This window comes from Bubalus bubalis, chromosome 10 (assembly GCF_019923935.1).
Source record: "Bubalus bubalis isolate 160015118507 breed Murrah chromosome 10, NDDB_SH_1, whole genome shotgun sequence".
Lineage (NCBI taxonomy): Eukaryota > Metazoa > Chordata > Mammalia > Artiodactyla > Bovidae > Bubalus > Bubalus bubalis.
The window spans coordinates 77768505-77793593 of NC_059166.1; the positions used below are offsets into that span (position 1 = coordinate 77768505).

The 25089-nt window shown below is 42.0% G+C and overlaps 1 protein-coding gene across 1 annotated transcript in view; it reads left to right on the plus strand.

Moving 5' to 3' along the window:
* Positions 1-25089, plus strand: part of NKAIN2 (sodium/potassium transporting ATPase interacting 2) — a 1210503-nt gene that overhangs the window by 1179705 nt on the left and 5709 nt on the right. The window contains exons 5-6 of the mRNA XM_025295038.3: positions 4863-4923; positions 23996-24077. Coding sequence (XP_025150823.1) covers positions 4863-4923; positions 23996-24077 — 143 coding nt within the window. The remainder of the gene's footprint in view (positions 1-4862; positions 4924-23995; positions 24078-25089) is intronic.

A 25089-nucleotide genomic window follows, 5' to 3' on the forward strand; every position in this document is an offset into this window, starting at 1 on the left:
TTTAGTTATAGAGAGAAAGTATCATTTCCTTTCAGCCAGTAATGATATCAAGATGATATGTAATTCCCTATAAGGTGAATTAGAAGTGAACAAATCATATTAGATGTGTCAAGGTGAATAGATGAATAAAAATAAAAAGATTTAGGCTTAGCTCTGCTCTGAATGCCAAAGACTAAAACAACTGTAATATTTTGGTTTTCTACAAGAGGATAATTATATGTTTGCCTAGCATTAATATCGGAAAAGGCAATGGCACCCCACTGCAGTACTCTTGCCTGGAAAATCCCATGGACAGAGGAGACTAGTAGGCTGCAGTCCATGGGGTCGCTGAGGGTCCGACACGACTGAGCAACTTCACTTTCCTGCATTGGAGAAGGAAATGGCAACCCACTCCAGTGTTTTTGGCTGGAGAATCCCAGGGACGGGGGAGCCTGGTGGGCTGCTGTCTATGGGGTCGCACAGAGTCGGATATGACTGAAACGACTTAGCAGCAGCAGCAGCAGCAGCATTAATACAGTATGACCAGTATCTAGCCATTGTTATTCTAGCCATCTTTAAATAAGGAACAAAATAAAATAATTTTATTTTAATTCCAGGTATTCAGACCTACTATGACAATGTCAGTCACTGTTTCTTGCTTTGGGCACCATTACTACCCTTCACATGACCCAAACTCCTTGGAACTGGGGCCATCTTGCTTCTCCCTGAATGAAATCCACATCATCCCACAGGCTTTCTGAGTTCTGCTGGGAAGGTGTTCTCACCTTTCCTCTTCTTATTCCCTCTCAAAGCCCCCTCCCCCATTTCTCAAGGTCTATCTTCAAAAATGCCAGCTTGTCACTTACAATCTACCCAAGGGATGGATTCCCAGTTCTTTGGGGAGGCAACACTTCAGTTCAGTCTTAAAGGATGAGTCAGAACTACTCAAAGGTGCAGGACTGAGCAAGGAAGAAAGGGAGCAGGTGTAGAGAGGCTGGGCACCTTGTTGGCAGAAGGGGTTAATGAGTTAAAGAGCAGAGGGCAACCATCTGATATATGTCAGCAAACTGCCAACAGCTTCATACTGGTGTCAGTTCTGAGACAAGGAGTGGTGAGAAGTGAGGCTATAAAGGGAGCAACATATCACATTAGGAAGGATTTGTATTTCACAAAAAATTTTACACATTTTTGGTTGAAGACAGGGCGCTCCTTAAGTGTATTGTGTAGAAAATGACACAGAATTGCAATCTGATTCATACTCAAAGCCTTCTGATTATAGCCCTAATCTGCCTTCACAGCTTTTATTTCCCTTGTTCTAACATGAGGTCCACACATTCCCATCAGATCAAAGGACTGGCTGTTCCTTGAACACAGCTGTAAGTTCCCCGCTTGATGAACTCACTCAGGCAAAGCAAGGCCGGTTTTACCACTCCTCTGCAAAAATACGTACAATGCTCTTCCAAAGGCAGTTGTGAGGATTTAATGAGCTAACGCACAAGAGCAGCCGTTTACGTTTGTCAGTTAGGAGACAATCAATTTTCTTCCTTCCTCCTGACACTTATCCTAATCTACTTTGAATTACAATTGTATGTGTATCCCTGCCACAGATTGCAAGATCCTTTAGACTGTGTCTATAACAGTGGCTCTAAGGAGGGGCAGTTTTGCCTTTGAAGGATGTATGGTAAGGTCTGGAGACATTTTGTGCTTAGTCACTCAGTCATATCTGACTCTTTGCGACCCCATGAACTACCTCCAGGCTCCTCTATCCATGGGATTTTCCAGGCAAGAATACTGGAGTGGGTTGCCAGTTCCTTCTCCAAGATATTCTGGATTATCTCAATCGTCAAATTGTCTTGATCATAGGGTGTCAGTAGTTACACATCCTATAAGGTACCATGGAGCCCCCAGAAAAAGAATCACTTAACCCAAAACGTCAGTGGTACTAAGGTTGGGAAACCCAGCCTGGTTCATCTTTGTGGCCCGAGCACAGTTAACAGAGTTGCACGTTATAGGAAGTGTTCAGAGCTGTAAGAAATCCTTTGAAACTGCTCTTCAGAAGGTAAATTTATAAATTGCTGCGAGGGAGTGAAAATTAAATTAGAAATTTATTCGGTGTGGGAAAATTGAAAGGTAACAGAGGTTTATGAATCCTGACTAATTTGGGGGAAACTCATTTCCATTTGTATTTAGAGGTGACCAATTTAAAAGCTGAAGTTCTCTTAATCAGCAAGCTTTTGTAATGAAATGCAGCAGGATTTACTTTTATATCAAAGTCGCTCTCCTGATAGTTAAAGAATGCAACTGAATACAATTAAAAGCTCACTGGTAAGCACAATACCGTGCCAGGGCTGCGTCCTGGGAGAGAAATGCACTTAATAATCTAGATTCCAGTGACACTTTAATGAGAAGTTTAAACTCACTGGCCCTGAATCTCAGAATTTATCTGTGCTCTTTACCTAGATTTTCATTTCAAAGTAATTAAGTGATGTGTGAAAATCAAGAGAAAAGCTTGTGATTGGAAAAAAATGCCTGTAGTATTCTAACCTGAAGAGATGAACTATGGATAAATCTATGGCATTAGCCACAATGGTAACACCTTCCTGCAGAGGAAGAAGAGGAGATACAAGCAGTACCCAGGGGATCTAACCAAACCCATAGCTTCTCTGCCTGGCAAGTGTCAGATCCAGCACCCGTGACAAAACACCTATGGGGCTCGGTCACTCAGTGATGAGGGCATTTTCATGGGTCCTGGTGGATAAAAGATTAAAAACTGTTAGTATAATCTGTTTTCCCCACTATCCGTAAAAATGCTCAAATCACTGTGTGATTTTGCTTGGTCATATCAAAATCTTTGCTGAAGCCGAACAAGACACACTGGTTTTTAACAGTACCCAGTACTCGAAAAGTAAATCTCATAAAAACAGTAACTCTGATGATCCCATTATATAGGGAAATGGTGGTTCTTACTATCACAATTTTATTGCCAGTACCCACAAAGAGAAAAATGGTTATTTGGTAACTTTTCTAATACATTTTTTAAAAACCTAAGGGCTAATGTAACATCAGTGGTATGTTATCTGCACTGTGTGCTAAGTCACTTCAGTCTTGTCCAACTCTTTGCAACCCTATGGACTGTAACCCACCGGTTCCCTCTGTCCATGGGATTCTCCAGGCATGAGTACTAGAGTGGGTTGCCATGCCCTCATCCAGGGGATCTTTCCAACCCAGAGATCAAACCTGTGTCCCTTATGTCTCCTGCACTGTCAGGCAGGTTCTTTACCACTAGCACCATCTGGGAAGCCCCAGTATGCTTTCTATCTCTTTATTATTATGTATAACAGTTTAGATAACCCACTCGGCGAGGGAGGGCAGGGGGGCTCCACGGTTCCTCTCATTCAGGATCTGAAAACAGAAGCTGGTGAAGAATATTCTGCACAAGTCTTCTTCCTCATCCACTTCTCTCTCTTAAACACAGTCGCTGCTTCTGTGCTGGGAAAACCACCACTTTATCTCATGCCAGTTCTCTTTGAAAAAGAACTAGAATCTGCCAGAACATGCTTTCCTTCTCAAATTCAAATCAGAGATTTTATTTTTTTTTTAATTTTATTTTATTTTTAAACTTTATATAACTGTATTAGTTTTGCCAAATATCAAAATGAATCCGTCACAGGTATACATGTGTTCCCCATCCTGAACCCTCCTCCCTCCTCCCTCCTCCCTCCCCATTCCATCCCTCTGGGTCGTCCCAGTGAAAAGTTCCTTTGAACTGGACCTCTCTCTGTCTCCAAATAGTTCTCATTAAATCTCTCAGTGTACCCTCTGACTTAAACTGTTTCACTCATGTCTTCCAGAAATATTGCAATCTGTCAGATAATGGAAAAACAAGTTCATTAGACTTCTCACAGCAGCAGCTCTCTGCTCTGTACCTTAGCTTCCTAATTGAAGACGATAGCCTTTTTTCCAAGGTTCCCTTCCCCGATGCCAAATACTCAGCAGATCAATGCCTGTCTGAAATGTCATTGTGAATAATGTTCATCACTATTCTGAGCATATGCTTTTTAGAATTCCTCCAGACTGGATTACTTGGAGGGAAAAAATTTTCCATATATCAGGAAATTAGTTTCCTTCCTTCCACCAGTGCTCATTATTTGACTCAATAATTAAATGAAGGCATACAAAACTATGACATCTGAGGGGATATACATCAAGAGCTTTGCTGTGCTCCTTCACAGATACTTGTTTCAGTGATCAAAAGCTTCCCTGACCACAGGGACCTCTGTCGCATGTTTCGGTAAGGATGCTCCGATGTGTGCAATCCCAGTTCAGTGCATACAGGTTATCTACCCTGTTCTTCTGTAGCACGTCATCTTAATTATACCTGGTGTGTTGTGTTCCTGGTCTTGGTTCCTGAAACTGGTCTAAACAAGTTTTACTTACAAAGTGTTCATGGAACTTTCCATGGAATTGGCTCAATATTTTTCCCTTGAAACATTTTTCTGCTAGTCAGCAGGAATCCAATTTTAGAATCTTAGGCTCTGGGCTAATGAAAAGTGAATTAGAAGTTGATTGGCACAAATGCAAATGTTAATGCATTAATGAATGACCACAGTTCTTTTTCAAGACCTAAAATAATTTGTTGTAGATTGCCTGGCAATTAACAAATCTCATATGTAAATGCAGAACAAAGGAAAACAGTAATGTAATCATTTGTAAGGCACACTGTATGAATCAAGAATCCACACTGGAATCTGGAACCAGTCTGATGGACCATTTTGGAACACCAAATCTAGTCCAAACTGCCTGCCTTTGAAAAGTCACTCCCCCGGTGAGGTCCAGTACTGTTGCCTTTGCCTCATGTCTAAAGCATCTTTATTTTGTTTCAGCTGGCAGGGTTCATCTACGCCTGTTATGTTGTGAAATGTATAACTGAAGAGGAGGACAGCTGTAAGTATGAAAGCTCTATCCTGTTTCTTTCAAGTCCAGAGCACCTTCTGTACTGCCTCTTACCTACACTATCTGCTTCTCAGAGGATATCCCTTAACACATCGTTAGAACCAGGGACTAAGCCCTTTGTACACATCAGGCTAAAGTGTTTTTCAAAAAAGTATCCAGCATGCAGATAACTAATGGGTGTCACCCAGGACTACAAATCAACAATTTGTAGTAGTTTCAAAAATTCCCACAAGAACCAACTTCAGATTAATTCAAGAAATCATGAAACCAAATGTTGATATTTCCTTTTTGTTCCTGTGTGCGTGCTAAGTTGCTTCAGTCGTGCCCAACTGTTTGCGATCCTATGAATTTAGCCCACCAGGCTCCTCTGTCCATGGGGATTCTCTAGGCAAGAACACTGGAGTTGGTTGCCATGCCCTCCTCCAGGGGATCTTCCCAACCCAGGGATGGAAGCCACATCTCTAATGTCTCCTGCATGGGCAGGCAGGTTCTTTACCACTAGCACCACCTGGGAGGCCCAGTTTTGTTGCTATAATTTGATAAAAATGGCAAGAATGTTACCTCAGAGTCTCAGCATTTAGCACTACTGCTTAATCCAAAGTATAGAAGGCAGGGCCCTCTCACAAGCCTTGAAGCGGCTCCACTGTCCTCGACTCTTCTGAAAACTGGCAGATAGAAAGTTTCACTCTTTCTTGCCCCAAGGATCTGAAAGAGGAGGACTGGAAAAAGTACTTCAGTGATCTCTGGATACTTGCCCATACAGCTATATTTACTCTGAGGAAAAATCAGAGTTGGGGATCATTTTTCTTGGTTTTCAAAAATGTTCATAATGACTGGGGTATTGAGACAGTGGGGGGAAAGATGATAATCCACTGCTGTCTTATAGGATGATCCAAGGAAAACGCTCAGAGAAACATGAGTTTCTTCTTCACTTTCCAATCATACTAGAAAGAAGGAGGCTGTATCAGATGTTTCATTTAGAGAACACACGTTCTCAATCACACTTGCACGTGATGTAAAATCAGGACTATACAGCACATAGTTTATATTATGCTGTGTGCAAAAGGAAATGATAGTCATTTACAAATAAGCATTTACAAAATACTCCTCAATGTGTGAAGCGCCATGTCAGTCTTTGAATGTTTTTAGATGAATGATATGCAGTCTTTTACCTCTAGGAATTAAGGATTTTGTAGGGGAAAAAAACATGTGAACAAATAAGTCTAATAAAACTCTGTACAGTGCATAGCGTGGGGAGATAGAATAGGAATCAGGAATGGTTTCATAGAGAAGAATTCTCTTGAGTTTCGTCTTGGAAAGTAAATAAGTATTTGTTGGGTAGCTGATGCAGGAGTAAGGTGATCCCAGGCAAAAGGTGAAAAAGCATCAAGACATATCACAGCCTGCCACGCTGGGGGCAGAGGAGCCAGGATAATATGACTGAATTACACCCTGTGCTGGAAGTGGGCACCCAGAGATGACTGGAACATCAAGCAGATGAGACAGCAGAAAAATGGTTATAGCAAAGTAAGGAGTCTGCGCTTTATTTTGTATAGCATGATGGCAAATCAATTGGCAGTTAATAGAAAGAGAATAACATAATCAGAAATGCAAACACATGCAAACAAAACATTATGAAGGAGAGACTTGGATGGGTGGATCAAGATTAAGGAAAGGGAGACAAATTAGGACACCATGGCAAGGACTGAGATGAAAAGATTAGGGTCTGGCCTAAGACCAGCAATGGAGAGGGAAAGGATATGTATGTTTTTAAACATAAAGATAATACTCAATGATGGGTTAAAAGGAGATTGATGGATTTCTGGGTTTCTGACATGAGTGAACAGGTAGATGGAAATGTCAGATGAGGAAACTAGAACAGGAATCCCAGGGAACTCTTTTAGGGAATTCGTCCCTAAGTCAAGTTTTAGTCAAAGCCATAGAAATGAAAGGAGGCGTGAAGTTACAAGTATCTTTTGGAGGTCAAGGCGTATCTTTAAACCATCTGAAAAACTTTTCCATAATGCTTATTCTTTATATATATTTTGACCACAGCTCCTTATTTTAACCACAACTCACAACTTCTTGTTTTTATTGGAACATAATTGCTTTACAATGTTGTATGTTTCTGCTATACAATGAAGTGAATCAGCTCTGTGTGTGTGTGTGTGTGTGTGTGTGTGACTGACTCCCCACTACATCCCACCCATATGGGTCACCACACAGCATCAAGATGAGCTGTCTGTCCTATACAGTAGTTCCCACTAGCTATCTGTTTTACACATGGAAGCATACATGCATAAATCCAATCTCCCAATTCATACCCCCACCACATTCATTCTGTCTGTCTCTATTCCCCCCTTGCAAACAGATTCATCAGAACCATTTCTCTAGATTCCACATATAACGATTAGTACACAACATTTGTTTTTCTTTCTGACTTACTTCACTCAACTTAAGCACCTATATTAATCTAAATTGCAAACAGCCTTATCATCGATAATTTTTCTCCTTGTGGTCTTTTTGCTTAGTAAAATATAAACTACTTTGTTTTATATTCAAGTAGGGCAGGAGGAGGTGCCAGCTCTCTAACTGCCAAATTAGTTAGGTCTCCATTCCTAAGGGTCTCACAAGGAACAGAGGACAGTTTGGGTTCTGTAGCTGTGCTGGGACTGGACTGTGCAGATAAGAGCCTAATCATGCACCTGGGAGACTGAAGTATCCGTGACGTCAGGAGGATACTGACGTATCCTCAGTCTGTCCTCAGTTTTAATATCTGAGGCTCAGCGGCAATTGCAGCCAGAGAGCCTCAGAGGCACCAACCTCGAGGGAGCTACAGTGAGGGTTCAGGCTCCACGACCAAAGACTCAAGACTCCACAAAATAGAATAAACCATCGCTGAACTAAAGGGAGTCACTGCAGGCACATCAAAAGCCGAAGATTTTCTTCCTTATTTCTTCTTTTAAATGGTATCTCATGTACTTCTCTAGAGGCCAGTTTGATAAATATTTATCGAGATACTTTAATGCAAAGTTGTTGTTATTTCCCCAATGAGAACCTAGGGCCTTGAAGCTGACATCTCTGACCCTTCGGCGATCTCAGCCGGAGCCCCAGCCTGGCAGGCCGGCTGGCGGTGCAAACTCACAGGACACCACTGCCATCTGCTGAGCCTGCCGGGGGATGACGACCGCCCTTGGAGCCAAGATTTCGAATAGGAAGATGGGGCACTTCAGCCCCTGTGGACCAGCCCCCCAGGGCTGGCTGCAGTGACAAAAGTGTAACAGAAGGGGCGGCTTAACCAGCAGATCCCCATGTTCTCACAGTTCTGGAGGCTAGAAGTCCAAGATCAAGGTGTTGGCAGGGTTGGTTTCCCCTGAAGGCTCTCTCCTTGGCTTACGGAAGGCTGAATTCTCGCATCGGTCTCACATGCCCCCTTTTCTCTGTCTGTGCGTACGCCCATGTCTCTTCCTAGGCTTTAAGGGCACCAGTTTTATCGAATGAGGGCCACACGTCCTTACGGCCTCTTTAACCTTCTGATGTGATAGTCGCTCAGTCATGTCCGACTTTCTGTGACCCGTGGACAGTAGCCCGCCAGGCAGCTCTTTAACCTTAATTACCTCTTTTAAGGCCCCTCTCCAAATACAATCCACCTAGGGGGTTCGGCCTTTAAAAGATAAATCTGGAAGGGGACACCATTCAGTCCTGAACATCCCATATCTAAAGATTAAACACGTACACACAGAGGCACACAGCGTGAGGCTATCGGCTATTTGAAAACACCTACTGGGAAGAGAGTGGGGCTAGCTTCCGCTCACTGGCGCCTCAAAGGCCTGCGGGTAAGGCTCCGGGCGGTAACAGCAGCCTCCCCGCCCCTGGCTCGCCGCCGGCAGGCAGCAGTTCTGCTTAGCATCCCCTGCCGCTGGGCAGGGGCAATCTGCCTTCAGACGAGAAGCTCCTGGCCAGAAAAGCTGGGACCTGCTCCAGAGGGTGCGCCCTGACGCTTGAACCTTATGTGACTGGGGCAACCATCACAAGATACTTTGCTACTTTTGTTAGTGAAAAGGCAGTGGTATGTCTTAGGAGAAAATTCTTTCTCCGGGGGAAGTGGTCGTCCCTCTCTGAGCTGTCTTCGGTTGGGCTCTTCACTCTATCATGCGTTGCCAACCAGAATGTTTTTCCTTAGAACCTCAAGTGTTTTCTATGCCTCTCTACTTGTTCTCTTTGACAATACTTTGTGAAATAAAGGAAAGGTTCCGAGACTTCTGGTCTGGTGCCTTTTATTATACTTGTAACTCTTCTCTCCCTTAATCTTCAGCTTCTCTGCACCAGAGTCCAATGTCCACTTTCAATGATAGAACTAAGAACTTATCGTGCTACATTAGCGCTGTTAGATGGGACAATTAAAAGGAAAACATGCAGCTGTGGAGAATATCACTGATCCATAAGAGGGGGAAAAAAAGGCCAACATGATTTCTAAATTTTTATTATGTGTTCTTATAAACCTTTGCCTTAATAGTTAAACTAGAACTAAAAATAAACATCAATCCTCTGGAAAATGGATCCATTTTTCTAAGTGCATACTAAGTCGCTTCAGTCGTGTTTAATTCTTTGTGACCCCGTGGACTGTAGCCCGCCAGAATCCTCTGTCCATGGGATTCTCCAGGCAAGAATACTGGAGGGGTTGCCATTTCCTCCTCCAGGGGATCTTCCTGACCCAGGGATCAAACCTGTGTCTCTTCTGTCTCTTGTTTTGACAGGTAGGTTCTTTACCACTAGCACCACCTGGGAAGGCAACATTTTTCTAAGGACTCACTATCTTTTCTAAAAGAGATTCAATGTGTTTGTAAATGTTATTAAATATTCAAATCATCCGGGAAAATATGCAGAATGCCATTTTAAAATATCCTAAGGGGGCTTATTTTGAAAAAATATTTAAAAAATTAATTCTAGATTTTTAAACTTGTAGATACACATGTGCATGAACCTACCAACCAAGCACAAGATGCATAAAATCCTGTCCTGACTTCTCCAAAACAAACTGGCCTTGGGATAAAAGTCATAATCAATTTATGGAACCTTTCATTTGAAAAGCAAACCACAGGAAATTATTCACTTCTCTGAGGCTAATAATTTTCTGTTATTTGTGTTTGATTTTTCTTCTAAAGCCTGCTGGCCTACACTTCTGTGTATTGAACTCCGTTCTGCATGCTTTGATCATTTTCCTAGTTTGACAGGATCACTGAGTTTGGATACTATTCTTTGAGCACAGGACACACTCTCCCACCTCTGAGGGTGGGAGGAGGTGGCAAGGGAGGAGTACCCATCCATTAAAAAAAAATTGGTTCTTTCTGTTTATAAAGGGATGTAAGTTACTGCAAAATGTAGAGAACCTACAGATGAAAGAAAAAGAAAGAATGATTTCACAATTTCAAATTCTGGTTCTCAGTTAACATTTGGGTATATGTCTCCTTTCTTTCTATCTTTTTCTGTCTCTCTATCTGGTTGCCAGGGCCATTTTATACATTCAGCTTGGTAACCTCAGCTTTCTTTCTTATTATTTATAAATCACTCATCAAACATAACCCAAGGGGTAGGCAATTAGCAGTTCAAAAAAGGTGCGAAGTTCCTGAGTGCCAGGTTGACAGAGTTATGAGAATGATTTGCCTATTTTACTTCACAAATATCATACTCAGTCAAATGAAAGTATAATATATTATTGTTTTGTTTACAACATGTGTTTTGCAATTCTGAAGGTGACTGACTGAAGTAATCTTGTTTATATCTGCCAGCCTACCACAAAGCCAAAATTTGTCTCTTCTTTCCCCATCTCTGAACAGAATCACTCATTATTAGGGTCTGGAGCCCCAGACTTCGGATGCTACTAATCTCTAGCTGGTGCCCTGCAGAGCCACAGAGGGGCCAGAGTAGAGGGTGTCACTTTGCTCCTTTCCCAACCTTCCAGAGCAGGAGCTCTGCATTTGTTAAATTTTACAGCTCCTGATTCGGCTTCAGACTTCTTATGAACTGAGAACACTGCGGAGTTTGAAATGATGGAAAACTACTGCCTACTGCTCTATTTCAACACTTTAATTTTATAGACCCATAAAGATTAAACAACTTGCCCAAGGTCACTGAGCGTTCTCGGTGAACTTCTGACATCACACAGGACATACTGACTCCCTCAAGGGAAGAGACCGTGTTAGGGGATGTCACTGGGGACCACACCTATCTTGACCACGGCTATAGCCTCCACATCTAACCCATCCCTCAATGAGTATATGGGAAATAAATGAATCAGCCAATTAGCTCTCCACTAACATCTCCTGGACTATACGGAAACTCCAAAGGAATGTTGACACTTTGGTAGACCCCAGTGTATTCTAAGTAAAAAAATAATGAATAAATAAATAAATAATGAATTTATAATAAATGAATACATAAAGCAGATTTCCTTATTTTCTACAAATGGAAGAAAGCTGGGGGGGGAAAGATATGCTGCCATAAGTAAAAACAAAAGGCAGAGTAGATGATCAACACCTAAAACAAATACACACACGTGTGCCTCCTGTCAGTGACACGTGAGCTCCTGTCGGTGACAACGGCCCTCCCAAATTGTGAGACAATTTTTACAGTTTAGTCTCCCGAAATTAGTACTGGTCTTTTCGGCCAGCTGTTAAATTGCTCCCTCTTGTGGTCACGGAAGAGAAGACATAAGCGCTTTATTTTTAAAGTCGGACATTCAGGTCCAAAACCCAAGAAGAGCAGAACTCAAGAATGTGCTAACCGTCGGACAGTTGCAGTCATCCTCCAAGCGAGTCAGGTCATGCTTAAAATCTCGCATGCTAGGCTTCAGCGTTTCACAAACCAAGAACTCCCGGACTGGGTTTGGAAGTCCAATCCTGGTCTAAAGCTGGGTTTAAAAAAGGCAGAGGAAACCAGAGATCAAATTGCCAACATTCGCTGGACCACAGAGAAAGCAAGGGAATTCCAGATAAATATCTACCTCTGTTTCATCAACTACGCTAAAGCCTTTGACTCTGTGGATCATGACAAACTGTGGAAAGCTCTTAAAGAGATGCGAATACCAGACCGTCTTAGCTGTCTCCTGAGAAACCCGGATGTGGTCAAGAAGCAACGGTTAGAACCTAGTATGGAACAACTGGTTGTTCAGGACTGAGAAAGGAGTACAACAGGACTGTCTGCTGTCACCATGCGTATTTAACCTGTACACTGATGATATACCTGTCATCAGAAATGATGGGCTGGACGAGTTACAAGCTGGAATCAACAGACAGGTGGGAGAAACATCAACAACCCCAGATATGCAAACAATACCACTCTAATGGCAGAAAGCGAACGGGAACTAAAGGCCTCTTGATGAGGGTGAAGGAAGAGAGTTCATGAGCCAGCTTAAAACTAAATACCAAAAAAACTAAGATCATGGCATCTAGACCCATTACTTCATGACAAATAGTGGAAAAGGTGGAAGTAGTGACAGATTTCCTCTTCTTGGTCTCTAAAATCACTGCAGATGATGACTGCACAATGAAATCAGGAGACAATTGCTTCTCATCAGGAAAGCTATGACAAACCTAGACACTAGGTTGAAAAGTAGAGACATTACTCTGCCGACAAAAGTCCATATAGTCAAGACTATATAGTCTTCCCAGTGGTCATGTATGGTTGTGAGAGCTGGACTGTAAACAGAACGTCAAAGAGCACCAAAAAATTGATGCCTTCAAACTGGAAGTTTGGCACTGGAGAAAACTCCTGAGAGTCCCTTGGGCAGCAAGGAGATCAAACCAGTCAACTGTAAGCAAAATCAACCCCAAATACTCACTGGAAAGACTAAAGCTGAAGGTGAAGCTGCAGTATTTTGGTCACCTGACGCTAACAGCTAACTCACTGGAAAAGTCCCTGATGCTGGGAAAGATTGAAGGCAGAAGGAGAAGAGGGCTTCAGAGAATGAGATGGCTGGATGGCATCACCAATGCAATGAACATGAACTTGGGCAAACTCTGGGAGATGGTGAGGGACAGCGAGGCCTGGTGTGCTTTAGTCCGTGGGGCCACAAAGAGTCAGACACGACTGGGCGACTGAACAATCAAAATTCAGGTCCAAGTTGAGTCTTCTTTAACAATTACTTCTCATTTTGTCCCTCTTCTATTAGCGGCTACTCCATTATACTTCATAGCTTTTTATACACAAACATACACACACATACATGCACACTAGGATCATCCTTAAATAAATCTAATGTTCCCAAGGGAATCCCAGGTGGCTCGGTGGTAAAGAATCTGCCTGCCAATGCAGGAGACACAGAAAACACCAGTTGGATCCCTGGGTCAGGAAGATCCCCTGGAGAAGGACATGGCAAACCACTCCAGTATCCAATATTCCTGCCTGGGAAATTCCATGGACAGAGGGGCCTGGCAGGCTATGTTCCATAGGGTCACAGGGAGTCAGACATGGACACAACTGAGTAACTGAGCACGCACACCATGTTCCCAAGTCAAAAATATGGGGGAAGAAATTGATTCATTCTCTACCCTTTGTTGATTCGAAGCAATCAGGGCCACATTTCTAAAGAGTCAATGTTGAGGTTAACAATATTCAGACCAGCAAAGGAGACCCTTTAACTGCGGTGTAATAAAGGAGGTGTGTAATGCAGAAAACCAGCATAACGCAGTAGATAAATAATATCCAAGTTGTTTTAATCCGCCTCAATGGAAAAGAAAGCCAGCACTTGTGAAAGGCAGGAGAAGTGGTGATATTTACAGAAAGGATTAAAGGAAACATCTCCCACTGTGATTATTTTGCCTCTTTCCATCCTCTAACACGTGTTCTGTACCCGTTTCCTCACCATCTCTCTCTTCACTCACATTGATAATGACATGAGAAGGAAAGCAGCTAAGTGGCAGAAAGATAGGATGTTTTCAGCGCCAACATACATACTCACAAATAAAGGAGATGGGATCCTTTAGTCCTGTCTTGAAAGAACAAATGGGAGCAAGACAAAGAGCTGGCACAGGGAACAGACGTCTGAGAGCCCTCCAATGCTGAGACGCGCTGAGAAAGAAGACTGTACACTCAAAGTCAGGCTTTTGATAAAGGATGCTAGCAGTTGCCAAATTCATTACGACCAGTTCTGCTTTAGCGGTGGCTGTGGCATCTAATAGGAACAGAAGGCCAGGCTTGGCTATCTCCTTCTGAACAGCAGGGGGACTAAAAGCACCGCCTCTCTAAAGACAAGAAGGCCACCAGGTATGCGGAACGAAAACATCTGAGCAGAGCTGCCTTACGCAGAGCAGTTAAAGAGAGCCTTGTAAAGAAGCAGCACAGGGCAAACCCTCCATCCTGCGTGACATTTAAACGAGGCTGCACCAGCGGCAGAGAGGCAGGCAGGCCTCCACGGGGGTGGGTTGGCATTGTGTGGCAGGGAGTGAAGGAGAAACAAACTTAAAACTCACAGGAGGTGAGGTTTGTTTAAATAATAGAAAGTAATTAGGCTGAAGACAAAAATCAGTGATGGCATTTTATAATTACAATTAATTTAAAGGTTAATTTCCTTTGGTGCTAAAATCTTTATTTAAAACATTTACCAGGAAAGGAAATGAGGATGTTACTATCAAGAGGCATAGGGTGCTTCTGGGAATCCATGCCTATTATCACTGGAAAATTAGGTTAGGCCCAAAGTGGGAATTTCAATTCATTTCTGTGTATAATAGATGGCGGTCTGGCCTCGGAGTCAGCAGGGCTGCCTTAGGGCAGAGCGAGATTTGCATTTTTTGTTTGTTTGTTTGTTTAGGGGATTAATTGCAAATGTTTCCCACAAAGAATCCTGGTTTATACATGAACAATCCTGACACAAAAAGAAAATTGGATATGGATTGCTGCCTTTATAACTAATGGAGTTCATGCGAAAGGAATTCCCAAGAGCACAGAGGCAAAGGGAAGCACACAGTCACTCATCCACATACCTTCATCACGGAAATAAGCTGAGTGGAAACGACAGTATTTCTGTGGGCTCCAAGCCCGTCCACCCTATTTTTCTCTTCCAGCTCCCACTTTTTTTCATCACTCTGTTCCCCAATTGGGAACAGTCATGTCTTGAGTCTTAGGTTCCAACAGACCTATTCTTCAGTTCATCTCCCTAGAAACTTTGCTCAGTAAAATTGATGCATAACAGCAGCAACAGCCAGAGGGGGAACAACTCCTTCACACGAATTTTTCCCACTCATTATGTCTTCACAGGTTAGTTCATTTTAAATGCTCTATTGCTATTATCAGTATGTAAAACAATCCCACAAATATGGAATAGTGAAGATCATAGACCATTGAACAATGTTAGCAATCACCTGCTTTAATCCCCTGATTTTACAGCTGAGGAAAGGAACACTGACTTGCTCCAAGTCAATCATTTAGAGGCAGTGCTGGGAGCGGAACTTGCCTCCCGGGTCCTGGTATACTTTACACATCACTTCACCATGAAACTCGACATAGGTTCTTCTGACACCTTTGTCAAGTAGCCACTCCACATGGAAGGCTGTGTGTTAGTCACTAGGGATGAAGCAGACACTGTCTTTGCCCCCCTGATGCCTACAACCCAGAACACAATTCACACAAGGAAATACACCAAAGTGTGATGAGCGTTCAGATAAGCAGAGTGGGGATGAGAGGACTTACCCTCAATGGTGCCTCATCCAGTTAAGAGGACTAGGAAATTCTTCCCTGAAGAAATGACATCCCCTCTGAAACCTAAAGGATAAATCAGAGGGATGTGCAGAATTTAACAAAAATAGATGCGCCTTTTCTTAAAAGGATAACTTTTTCACCCATATTGACCGAATGGACCCCATAATTCACACAGGAATCATCTTATGTGTTGTTAATGAACCCCACATGGAAAACCTAGTTTCACCTATCCCAAATAGCTAGAAAATATTAGAGTGACCACTGGGCATCCTCATACCTGAAACTGCTATCATTGTTCTATTAAGATGATTAATTTAGGTTTAGTCCTCCTTTCTGGAGGCTGAAAAATAATGCAAATATTGTGTAACCAAAAAGTACAAGGGGAGAAACAGTTCTTTCCTGGGGATTTTAGCATCCATGCTTTTTTTTCATTTTCCTAAATATGGATACATCGATGTCCTACACCCTAATTAAAACCTGCATTTAAGTGGGCTGTGCCTTCTAAATATATCCCAGATGTCAGCTGTGAAGACATAGCCAATCATGTCTAACTAGCCTGCCTAGAGCTTATAATAACTGCTCTCTCCAATTTCGACTGAAAGACACGTCACATATAATTGAAAGCCATTCTCTAAGGGAAGAACAAAACAGAGACTGGTGTATCTAATCCACCCAAATGCCATGGCACAAAGTGATGCCAGGAACTTTGAAAATAAAGGTCATTTTATCACACTCTGCACATGATTCCACATCTATTCAAAGTATTAAAACGATCTGAATACACAGTTTTCTGACTCTAGCTGTACAAATTCTGGACCATCTCACTTCTTAACCACATTTATCACCACTCACTTCACCACCACCCCCAGAGTTCCCTTCACCAAGGAGACTCATTTGGATCACCTTCACTATGGAGGAAAAAGGCGTCTCTAAAAATCACCAGTTCTAACATTCTCTGCCTGACCGTAAACTCCTATTTTCACTCCTTTTGTTCTCCTGCCTCCCTCCTGGAGGACTCTGTCTTCATCTTTATTCAGGAGCTTCCCTCCATTGGAAGTTTTGTTTATCTTTCTCTCTCCCGGATGCATAAGAACAGTGATGCTCTTACAGGCACCCTTGGTTTTCCTTCTTTGTGTTCTCCTCCATCAGGCTTGGATTTCCAATATCCTTGCCTGATGCAGCTCAGAGGCAGCGTCTCTACTTCTAATCCAGGGCTGCTGCACAACAGCTGGGGAGAGCCCCTAAGTCCACCTGGGTGCTCCCTCTTCCCAGCACAGCTTTCCCTCCTCTCCCACTGATGGTGTGACACAGCCATGGGACCTGCTGCAAACCCTTCCAAGTACCTTACGCCTAGTACCCAATCCTGAGAAAAACCAAAGCTACCAGACATCAACTCATCCCATTTTCCCCTCAGAACCTTGAGGGTTCTCCATACCAGCAATTATCCTCTGTCTTCTAGAAAAGTGAAAGTGTTAGTTACTCAGGTGTGTCCGACTCTTTGTGGTCCTATGGACTCTGGCCCGCCAGGCTCCTCTGTCCATGGGATTCTCCAGGCAAGAATACTGGAATGTTGCCATTTCCTTCTCCAGGGCATCTTCCTGACCCACGGATCGAACCAGGTCTCCTGCATTACAGGGAGATTCTCTACCATCTGAGCCATGTCTTCTTGAAACCCCGCCCAAATCTGAGAGGAATGGTTAAGCTTTTCTTCTCCAAAGCTATCCTTCCACCTAGCCTTGGCCTCATTCCCTCGGCCCAATCCAGGAGACAAGCTCTTGGTGTCTTCACGCTCACTCACTCCACTCGAAATTTCCTTTTCCCTACTCATGAGTCAAAGCCTCACATACCACAAACCAAATCAGGTCCAGCCTCTCTCCATCCTTTGGGATAAGATACGAGGTGATTTCCAAAAATATTTGAAAAATGGAAACTCAGTTCTAGGTAGCTTTTTTTTTTAAATATATACAATATCTTTCCTTTTTTTCTACAATATGTCACATGGGTTACTCCTATCGCTTGCCAGACTATAGTTAACCAGCCAAGTGGGCATCAGAAGGATTTCCATAAACCTACCTCAGCTTCTGCTGATGACTTCCACACTTTCATTATTCCACACTAACTTCAAGTAAATTCTAACACAAAGTTCTCTTCTCTGACCCTTACTTATCTCCATCTACGTTCCTGGCCTGAAAAATTCTCATGCTCTCAGTACAGAAACTAAACATATAAAGCATACTTCAAATCATTCTTTTTGTATAAATCTCTTGCTAAGAGAGACGAAACCCCACATCTACCTGCAGTGTATCCATAAAACACGTGCATCTAGTTGTACACATACATAACCCTGTGAAGTTGGGATTGTTTTATCTCCACTTCACAGAGGAAGAAAGTCAGGCTCAGAGCAGTTGTGAGCTGCTTGTGAGCGCGATGCTAGTAAGGAGGGAAGGCGCGGCTGAGCCCAGGTCTTCTGACTCCCAAGCCCTCAGTCTTCCCACTACTTCGCTTTCCCTGTGACGCAGCCAGCGGTGGTATTACACTACTAGAAGATGATGCAACAGCAAGACCCTTGTCTCAGCAGAAAACCAACATGTGTTTCTTCAAATCTCACCTAAGGTACCGGCCACACTGAGAATCAGCAAAAATAAGCAAAAGTGAAAAGACGAAACAGTTTATCAAGTGGAAATGTGTACTGTATTTTCATTAAGTTTTTAGAACCAACAGCATAGTTACTCAAATGATCTCTAAAGAAATATTTCCTTTGTAGTTTTTAGTATACTTAAATGTGTCTACCAAGTTAAAACACTGAAGATCTGACTGTGATACAACTAAGAGATAAACATGGAAAACACAACCCTAAGATCCTGATAAAAGGTTATTTTCTGAACAAGGTTAGGAAGTGAAGCATCTGCTGTGATCTAGCTAATAAGTCTCATTTCATTCAATGCATGTTTCGCCTGCTGGAAGCTCTCTGTAGTATCACACTTTAGTGACTTTTCGGGCAATGGTGGAGTAAAGCACCCCTACCTACAAAGGATGTGTTTTCCTAATCAGAAAAAATAAAACGTCCACTCAGAGATGTAAGTCCAGACTGAGTACATCAAGCTCACGGAAGAAGCTGAATTGCTGCCTCCATGGGAGGAACAGGGGGTTTTTTGGACTTCGACTGTGGTTGGTTATGCTCTGAAATTCCTTTTGTGCCACTGGAGATAAGTACCCTTGGAATCCTTACCTGCAGAGATAATGGATTTACACTCTATTTTCATAGGCCCACGGAAATTCTTTAACGTCTTTCAATGAGTGCTTCCAAATATTTAGGCTGAGCTTTCTGTGAGCTGCCTTTTAAAATTTCCCCCCATGGTATTTTCCAGCTCTATCTCCAAAAGAGTGTGTTGACTAGTGGCTTTTGTCATTAATAACCAAGGTACAATTTTATATTACAATACCTCCCTGCCAACATGTATTTTTAAAAAAGCAGCTTTAGGTTTGCTGAACTCAGTGTTCATGATTAAAAGGTTTAAATAAAAGGGAAGCTCACAACAGGGGACATATTTGATTGAAGAATATTCCTTCAAAAAGCATTTTTCTCCTGGTAATTTCTAAATTCCACTATTATTAATGTTATCAAATCATAGTTATTAAACTGATATGGCACTTTACTAATTTAAAATAACTGGGCATCCCTGTGCCTCCACGAGTCAGTAGATAAAAACATACCCATACTGCAGATAGGAAAACTAAGGCAAAGAAAAAATCAGCTTGCAAAGAAAATAACATTCCTGAGTTGTTTCAAGAGAACCAAAACCAAACTGCTCCAAAGAGGCAAAGATCAAACAAGTACAAATTTTCTTTTGTCACCTTCTACCCAGTCATGTACCTCTATTTAGAATGCTATGAATTTGCCAGAAAAAAAAACAGTATTTTCTCTACCAGTTATCAACATTTTTGCAACATTTGATCGCAATCATCAATGGATGATCCCTCTCACCCTAGTTATGTTGATGCTAAAGCAAGTCCTAGCTTTCTTCCTTCCATTCATATCGACCAAAGAAACCAGAATGGTGCCTTCTTTCCACTGATACCCAAAAGATTTCTTTTGTCTCACAGGATCCAAGCAATTACTGACATTCTACATCTTCTATAAAAGGTCTTCTCTTAATTAGCATTCAAGGCCTTCTGAAGAAAGGGTAAATGCACTTAAACTTCACTTAGAAATTTTACCAGCATCTTCCATACTTAAATCACCTGCCTTTTTTCAAAACCGCCTAAAGAGTTTATTCAGTAAATATGGCTTCCATGAGCCAGACATGGTTCTGGGTTCTGGAGCCACTGCAGGACACAGTAAATCTCACGCAGCTTACATTACCGTGCCGAGATCAACAACAAAGAGAGTAGATTCATAATATGTCAGGTGGAGATGGGTTTCAATGAAACACAATAAAGCTGAACGAGGAAAAAGAAAATTCACCTCTACAATCCCAGCAAGTCTCCAATTTGTCTCCCACCAATTACAATTATAGTTCCTGTTTCCCAAATGTTTTCTGGTCCCTGCTGCTCATATATGCCACGTACATACTACATTTTCTAATGAAGCCAAACACAAGCTCCCTTCTCTCAATTCTTTTTGTTCTGTTAAAGGCAGCAACACCCTCCTAGACAACAAACTTTGAGCTATAAGCCAAACACCTAGTTGCTATTATTTGCTCACTAAGTCATGTCTGACTCGGTTGCAACTCCATGGACTGTAGCCCAGCAGGCTCTTCTGTCCATGGAATTCTCCAGGCCAGAATACTGCAGTGGGTAGCCTTTCTCCTCTCCAGGGGATCTTCCCAACCCAGGGATTGAATCCAGGTCTCCTGCATCACAGGCAGATTCTTTACCATCTAAGCCACAGGGAAGCCCTATAGTCCTATAGTTGTTTCGAATTAAACATTTCCTTATCCCACACTGCACAGTTTAGAAGAATTATAAAGGAAATCCTGAATTCTTAAGAGTCTTTAGTTTTCTTCTTCCACACCACATGTCTCACCGAGGGCTCTACACCCCTCATTTTATCCTCACGCTAATAATATAAGTGTTTTAATTGTTGTGTAAGAGAAGTTAAGTGATTTGTCTAAGGCCACACAGCCGGCAACTGGTCAAAGCAGTATTTGGATCCTGATCCTTCTAACATCAGACCTCTGTTCTTTTCATTACACTCTAGATCTCCATATCATGGTTTCAGCTACCTACAGTCAACTGCAGTCTGAAAAGAATAAACAATTCCTAAGTTTTAAATTCTGAGCCATTCTGAGTACTGTGATGAGATTTCACACCATCCTGCTCTGTCCCTCCAGTAACATAAGTCATCACTTTGTCCAGCATATTCATGCTGTGTATGCTACCTATCCATTAGTACAGGGGAAAAAAAAAAGGCAAAGTATTGTGTAGATACAGGGTTCAGCACTGTTCATGGTTCGAGAATCCATTAAGGACCTTGAACTGTATTCCGTGGATAAGGAAGGACTGTTGTACTAGTCCACTTCCAACCAGAAGAGAAATTCTGCCTCAGTAAAAGGGTTTTAATGATTAAACAAAAAAATAGAGAGAGATTAAATCATAAGAGGATATAGAGGCACCTTCAAAGCATATGACTAACTGAAAGAAACCAATCAGAAAAGGCTAGAAACCAATCAGAAAAGGCTAGAAAACATAGGAGTCCAGGTATATGACATTCTAGAAAAGGCGGGTTGACTCAACAGCTTGGAGCTGGGATCATTGGGAGGTACCTGTCTGGATGTTGATGCTGATTGTCAACTGGGACCTCAGCCACCCTGTTAGCCAAAATCATATCCAAGGGTCCTTTGTTGATCTCTTCACGTGGGCTAGTTTGGCCTTCCCAGTTTGGGCATGATGATTGTGTTCCTGAACAGCAAAGGGAAGTGCATGACATTTACTGGAGACAGTAAAAAGATCAATGGTTGCTAGAGTTTAGGGGAGAGGGAGGGATTAAAGGCCTTCCCTGGTGCCTCAGAGGGTAAAGAATCTGCCTGCAGTGTGGGAGACCTGGGTCAGAAAGATCCCCTGGAGAAGGAAATGGCAACCCATTCCAGTATTCTTGCCTGGAGAATCCCATGGACAGAGGAGCCTGGCTGGCTACGGTCCATAGGATTGCCAAGAGTCAGACACGACTGAAGCGACACAGCAGGCGTGCAATGCAGGGATTAAAAAGGCAGAACACAGAAGATTTTTAGGGCAGTGAAACCATTCTGTATGATACCAAAACTGTGGATACATGTCATTACAAGTCTGTCGAAACCTACAGAATTTAAAACCAAAGTGAACCCCAATGCAAACTCTGGACTTTGAGTGCTAAGGATGCGTCCAGGTAGGTTCTTCAGTTGTAACAAGTGCGCCACGCTGGTGTGGGATGCTGACAGTAAGGGAGGTTGTGCGCATACGTACTGGGGGTGGGGTAGGGCACAACTCTCAGTACTTCTCAATTTTGCTGCAGACCTAAAACTGCTCTAAAAAATAAAATGTCTTTTAAAAATAAAAAGATTTCCCCACTAAACAGACATCATGGATTTTATGTCCTGTGTTCCAATTTCTACCTGTAACACTTAGGATATTAAAAAGAGAATAAAAGCTAGCCAAACTTAAACCACCAGAATAAGATACTAGAAAAAAGTAAAGATACCCTCAAACATCTTAATTCACTTTCTAGGTTCCTCTCTTTCTCCTTCCTGTCATCTCTCTTGTCAGCTTTTTTTGTCATTTTGCCTCTCTTGGCCCCACCACATGACCTCCAGTCCAGGAATGAAAAAGAAAAAACAAAGTTTTTCACAGCAGTCTTAGTGTGAATGTTTGCTGCCACAATTACAAAATGCACTAGTGTAAAACAACCGTGATTACACTCATGGACTGCAGGCTAAGAATCCAGACAAGGCACCACGAGGACAGCTGGTCTGTAACCCCGGGTGTCGGAGGCCTCAGCTGGGGAGATGCCAACGCTGGGCTGACTCAGCAGCTTGTGGCTGGGATCATTTGGAGGCACGTGTCTGGGTGTTGGCACTGACTGTCAGCTGGGACCTCAGACACCTTGTTCGCCAAAATCATATCCAAGGGTCATTTGTTGATCTCTCCACGTGGGCTAGTTTGCCCTTCCCGGTTTGGGCATGATGGCTGTGTTCCAAAAGAGCATCCCTGAAGAGCAAAGGCAAGGAAGTGCGTGGCATTTTTTTGATCTAGCCTTAGAAGTCATAGAGTGTCATTTCTACCACACTCCGTGGGTCCAAGTGGCCACAAAGTTCTTTCCAGGTTCAACAGGAAGGGATAAAGACCCAAACCACAGGACGGGTTGAGTGTCGAGATCACACTGTAAGCAGACACGGAATTCAGGAGATCTTGCTGCAGCCATTTTGGATAATATAATATCTACCATAGTAACTCTTGTTATATCTCATTGTACCTCAAAAATTTAGGTGTGTATGGCATTTGAATGTGGCTTTTTTTTTTTGCTTATAAATATGTTTAATGCTTTTATAATGCAGTAAAATTCACATAATATAAAACATAATATTTTCACCATATTTAACTCTACAGTTCAGTGGAGCTAAGTGCATGCACATTGCTGTGCAACTCTCGTGATCATCCATCTCCCGAACTTTTTACCTTCCTAAAATGAACCTCTGTCCCCATTAAGCACAAATTCCCCATCCGTCCCCCGTCCCCACCCCACCCCGCCCCACCGTCCCTGGCATCTATCAATGTACTTTCTGACTCTCTGAACTTGACTGTTCTAGGTATCTTGTATAATATGTCTGCACCAAATGTATATTGGATGCATCTGAATCCTTGGTTAGAATTTCTTCCATATCTATTTCTGACCATCTATTTGAGATTACGAACCACATAATGGCAGGGACACCCGTGCTGAGCTAATTTACATCACCTCCATCACAGCACCTTGTACCTGACCATCAGGATATATTACTAATAGTAATTGCTGATAGATACGTGCACTTGAGCTATTGTCATTTTTTTACATTTGCAATGTGTTACAGAAAATCTCCACACTAACCACAAAGACATATAGCATCTTAATTGTGCAAGTGAATTTTATTGCTCCAATTAAGTCTTGGTTGCTTCAAAGGAGTATATAATTTCTTCTCCCAAGTTAATAGATTCATGTAAAGCAATAATTGAATCTCACAGTTGGGGGTGGGGGAATCACTGCCTTGAAGGAACTATCTTTTTGTCTCCACAATTAGCTACTTCTGGTTTAATAGATTATTTAAAAGGTTTATATAAGTAATCTGTATAAGACCTTGAACATGAGTATGTATCTCTTCTGAAAAGTTGACTAATTATAGCAATTGTCCCTTTCTAGTTGATTTCATAGGTGGCTTTGATTCTTACGGCTATCAGGGGCCTCAGAAGACATCTCATTTACAACTGCAGCCTATGTACATGTGAGTGCTTTACTTTAGCAGTATTCTTCTGGGATACTAAAAGGTGATTAAGCAAATGTTATTGTCGCACAAAAGAGATGGCATGTGGCTTTCCTTCAGTCATGACTTACCTCCAATACTTTCTCCTCTATTAATGTTGTTTTGACTGAGATAACTATAATAACACTTTGTTCATAACTTTTACAAAATTTATCAGGAAAGCCATCTCTAAAGTTACTTTTAAAAGTATTCTTACATGTGTATCAACTACATAGCTAAAAATTCAATATATAATTTCTTTGAATTACCCAAAAGTTGTATATTTTGACGATGATACAACATTGTAGGTAGTTGTACGTAACTATATATAAGTTGTATGTCCTCATTTTCCCAGTACAGTCCTAGTTCACATGCGTTGTTCTGGTATACTTATTACCAGCACTCCCTATGAGACTTATAAGTGTTCTCTTTTGGATGATAAATGACGTAATAATACTCTTTAACATTTTTCTGGTGTGAAAAGTGAAAATGAAACCGGAGTATTAAGACTTAAACTTATCAGACCCTTTACTCTAGCACTCAGGAGAGCAGACATACAATCGGAGCCTGATTTTTATATCTGTGTTTAGGCAAATTCCCTTGGATAACAACTGATAACAAATTCTATATATCAGCATCAGGTGATATGCTGAATTGCAAGCGAAGATCAAAATAGAAAGTAAGATTCCAATTCATTTCGAAATGTGAGCTTCTCTCTTTGAAGATACGTGTTTGTTGTCGTTGTCCTCCACCATTCAGTCATTTTACCTTTTAATATTGTTAGTGTGTAGGATGATAAACACATTCTGGGGAGTATTTCTCCTCCAGAGAGATTAAAGTAATCCTTATACATCCCCTTTTAAGCTTCTTTTCACAAAGGGAATGATCTGTGCATCATGCTGCATTTTGTGTGTGTCTCTTGTAGTTCCCCAAAAGCATTCAGAACACCACTCATAAAACAGACTTTATCAAGTTCAGCAGTCAGTCAATACTA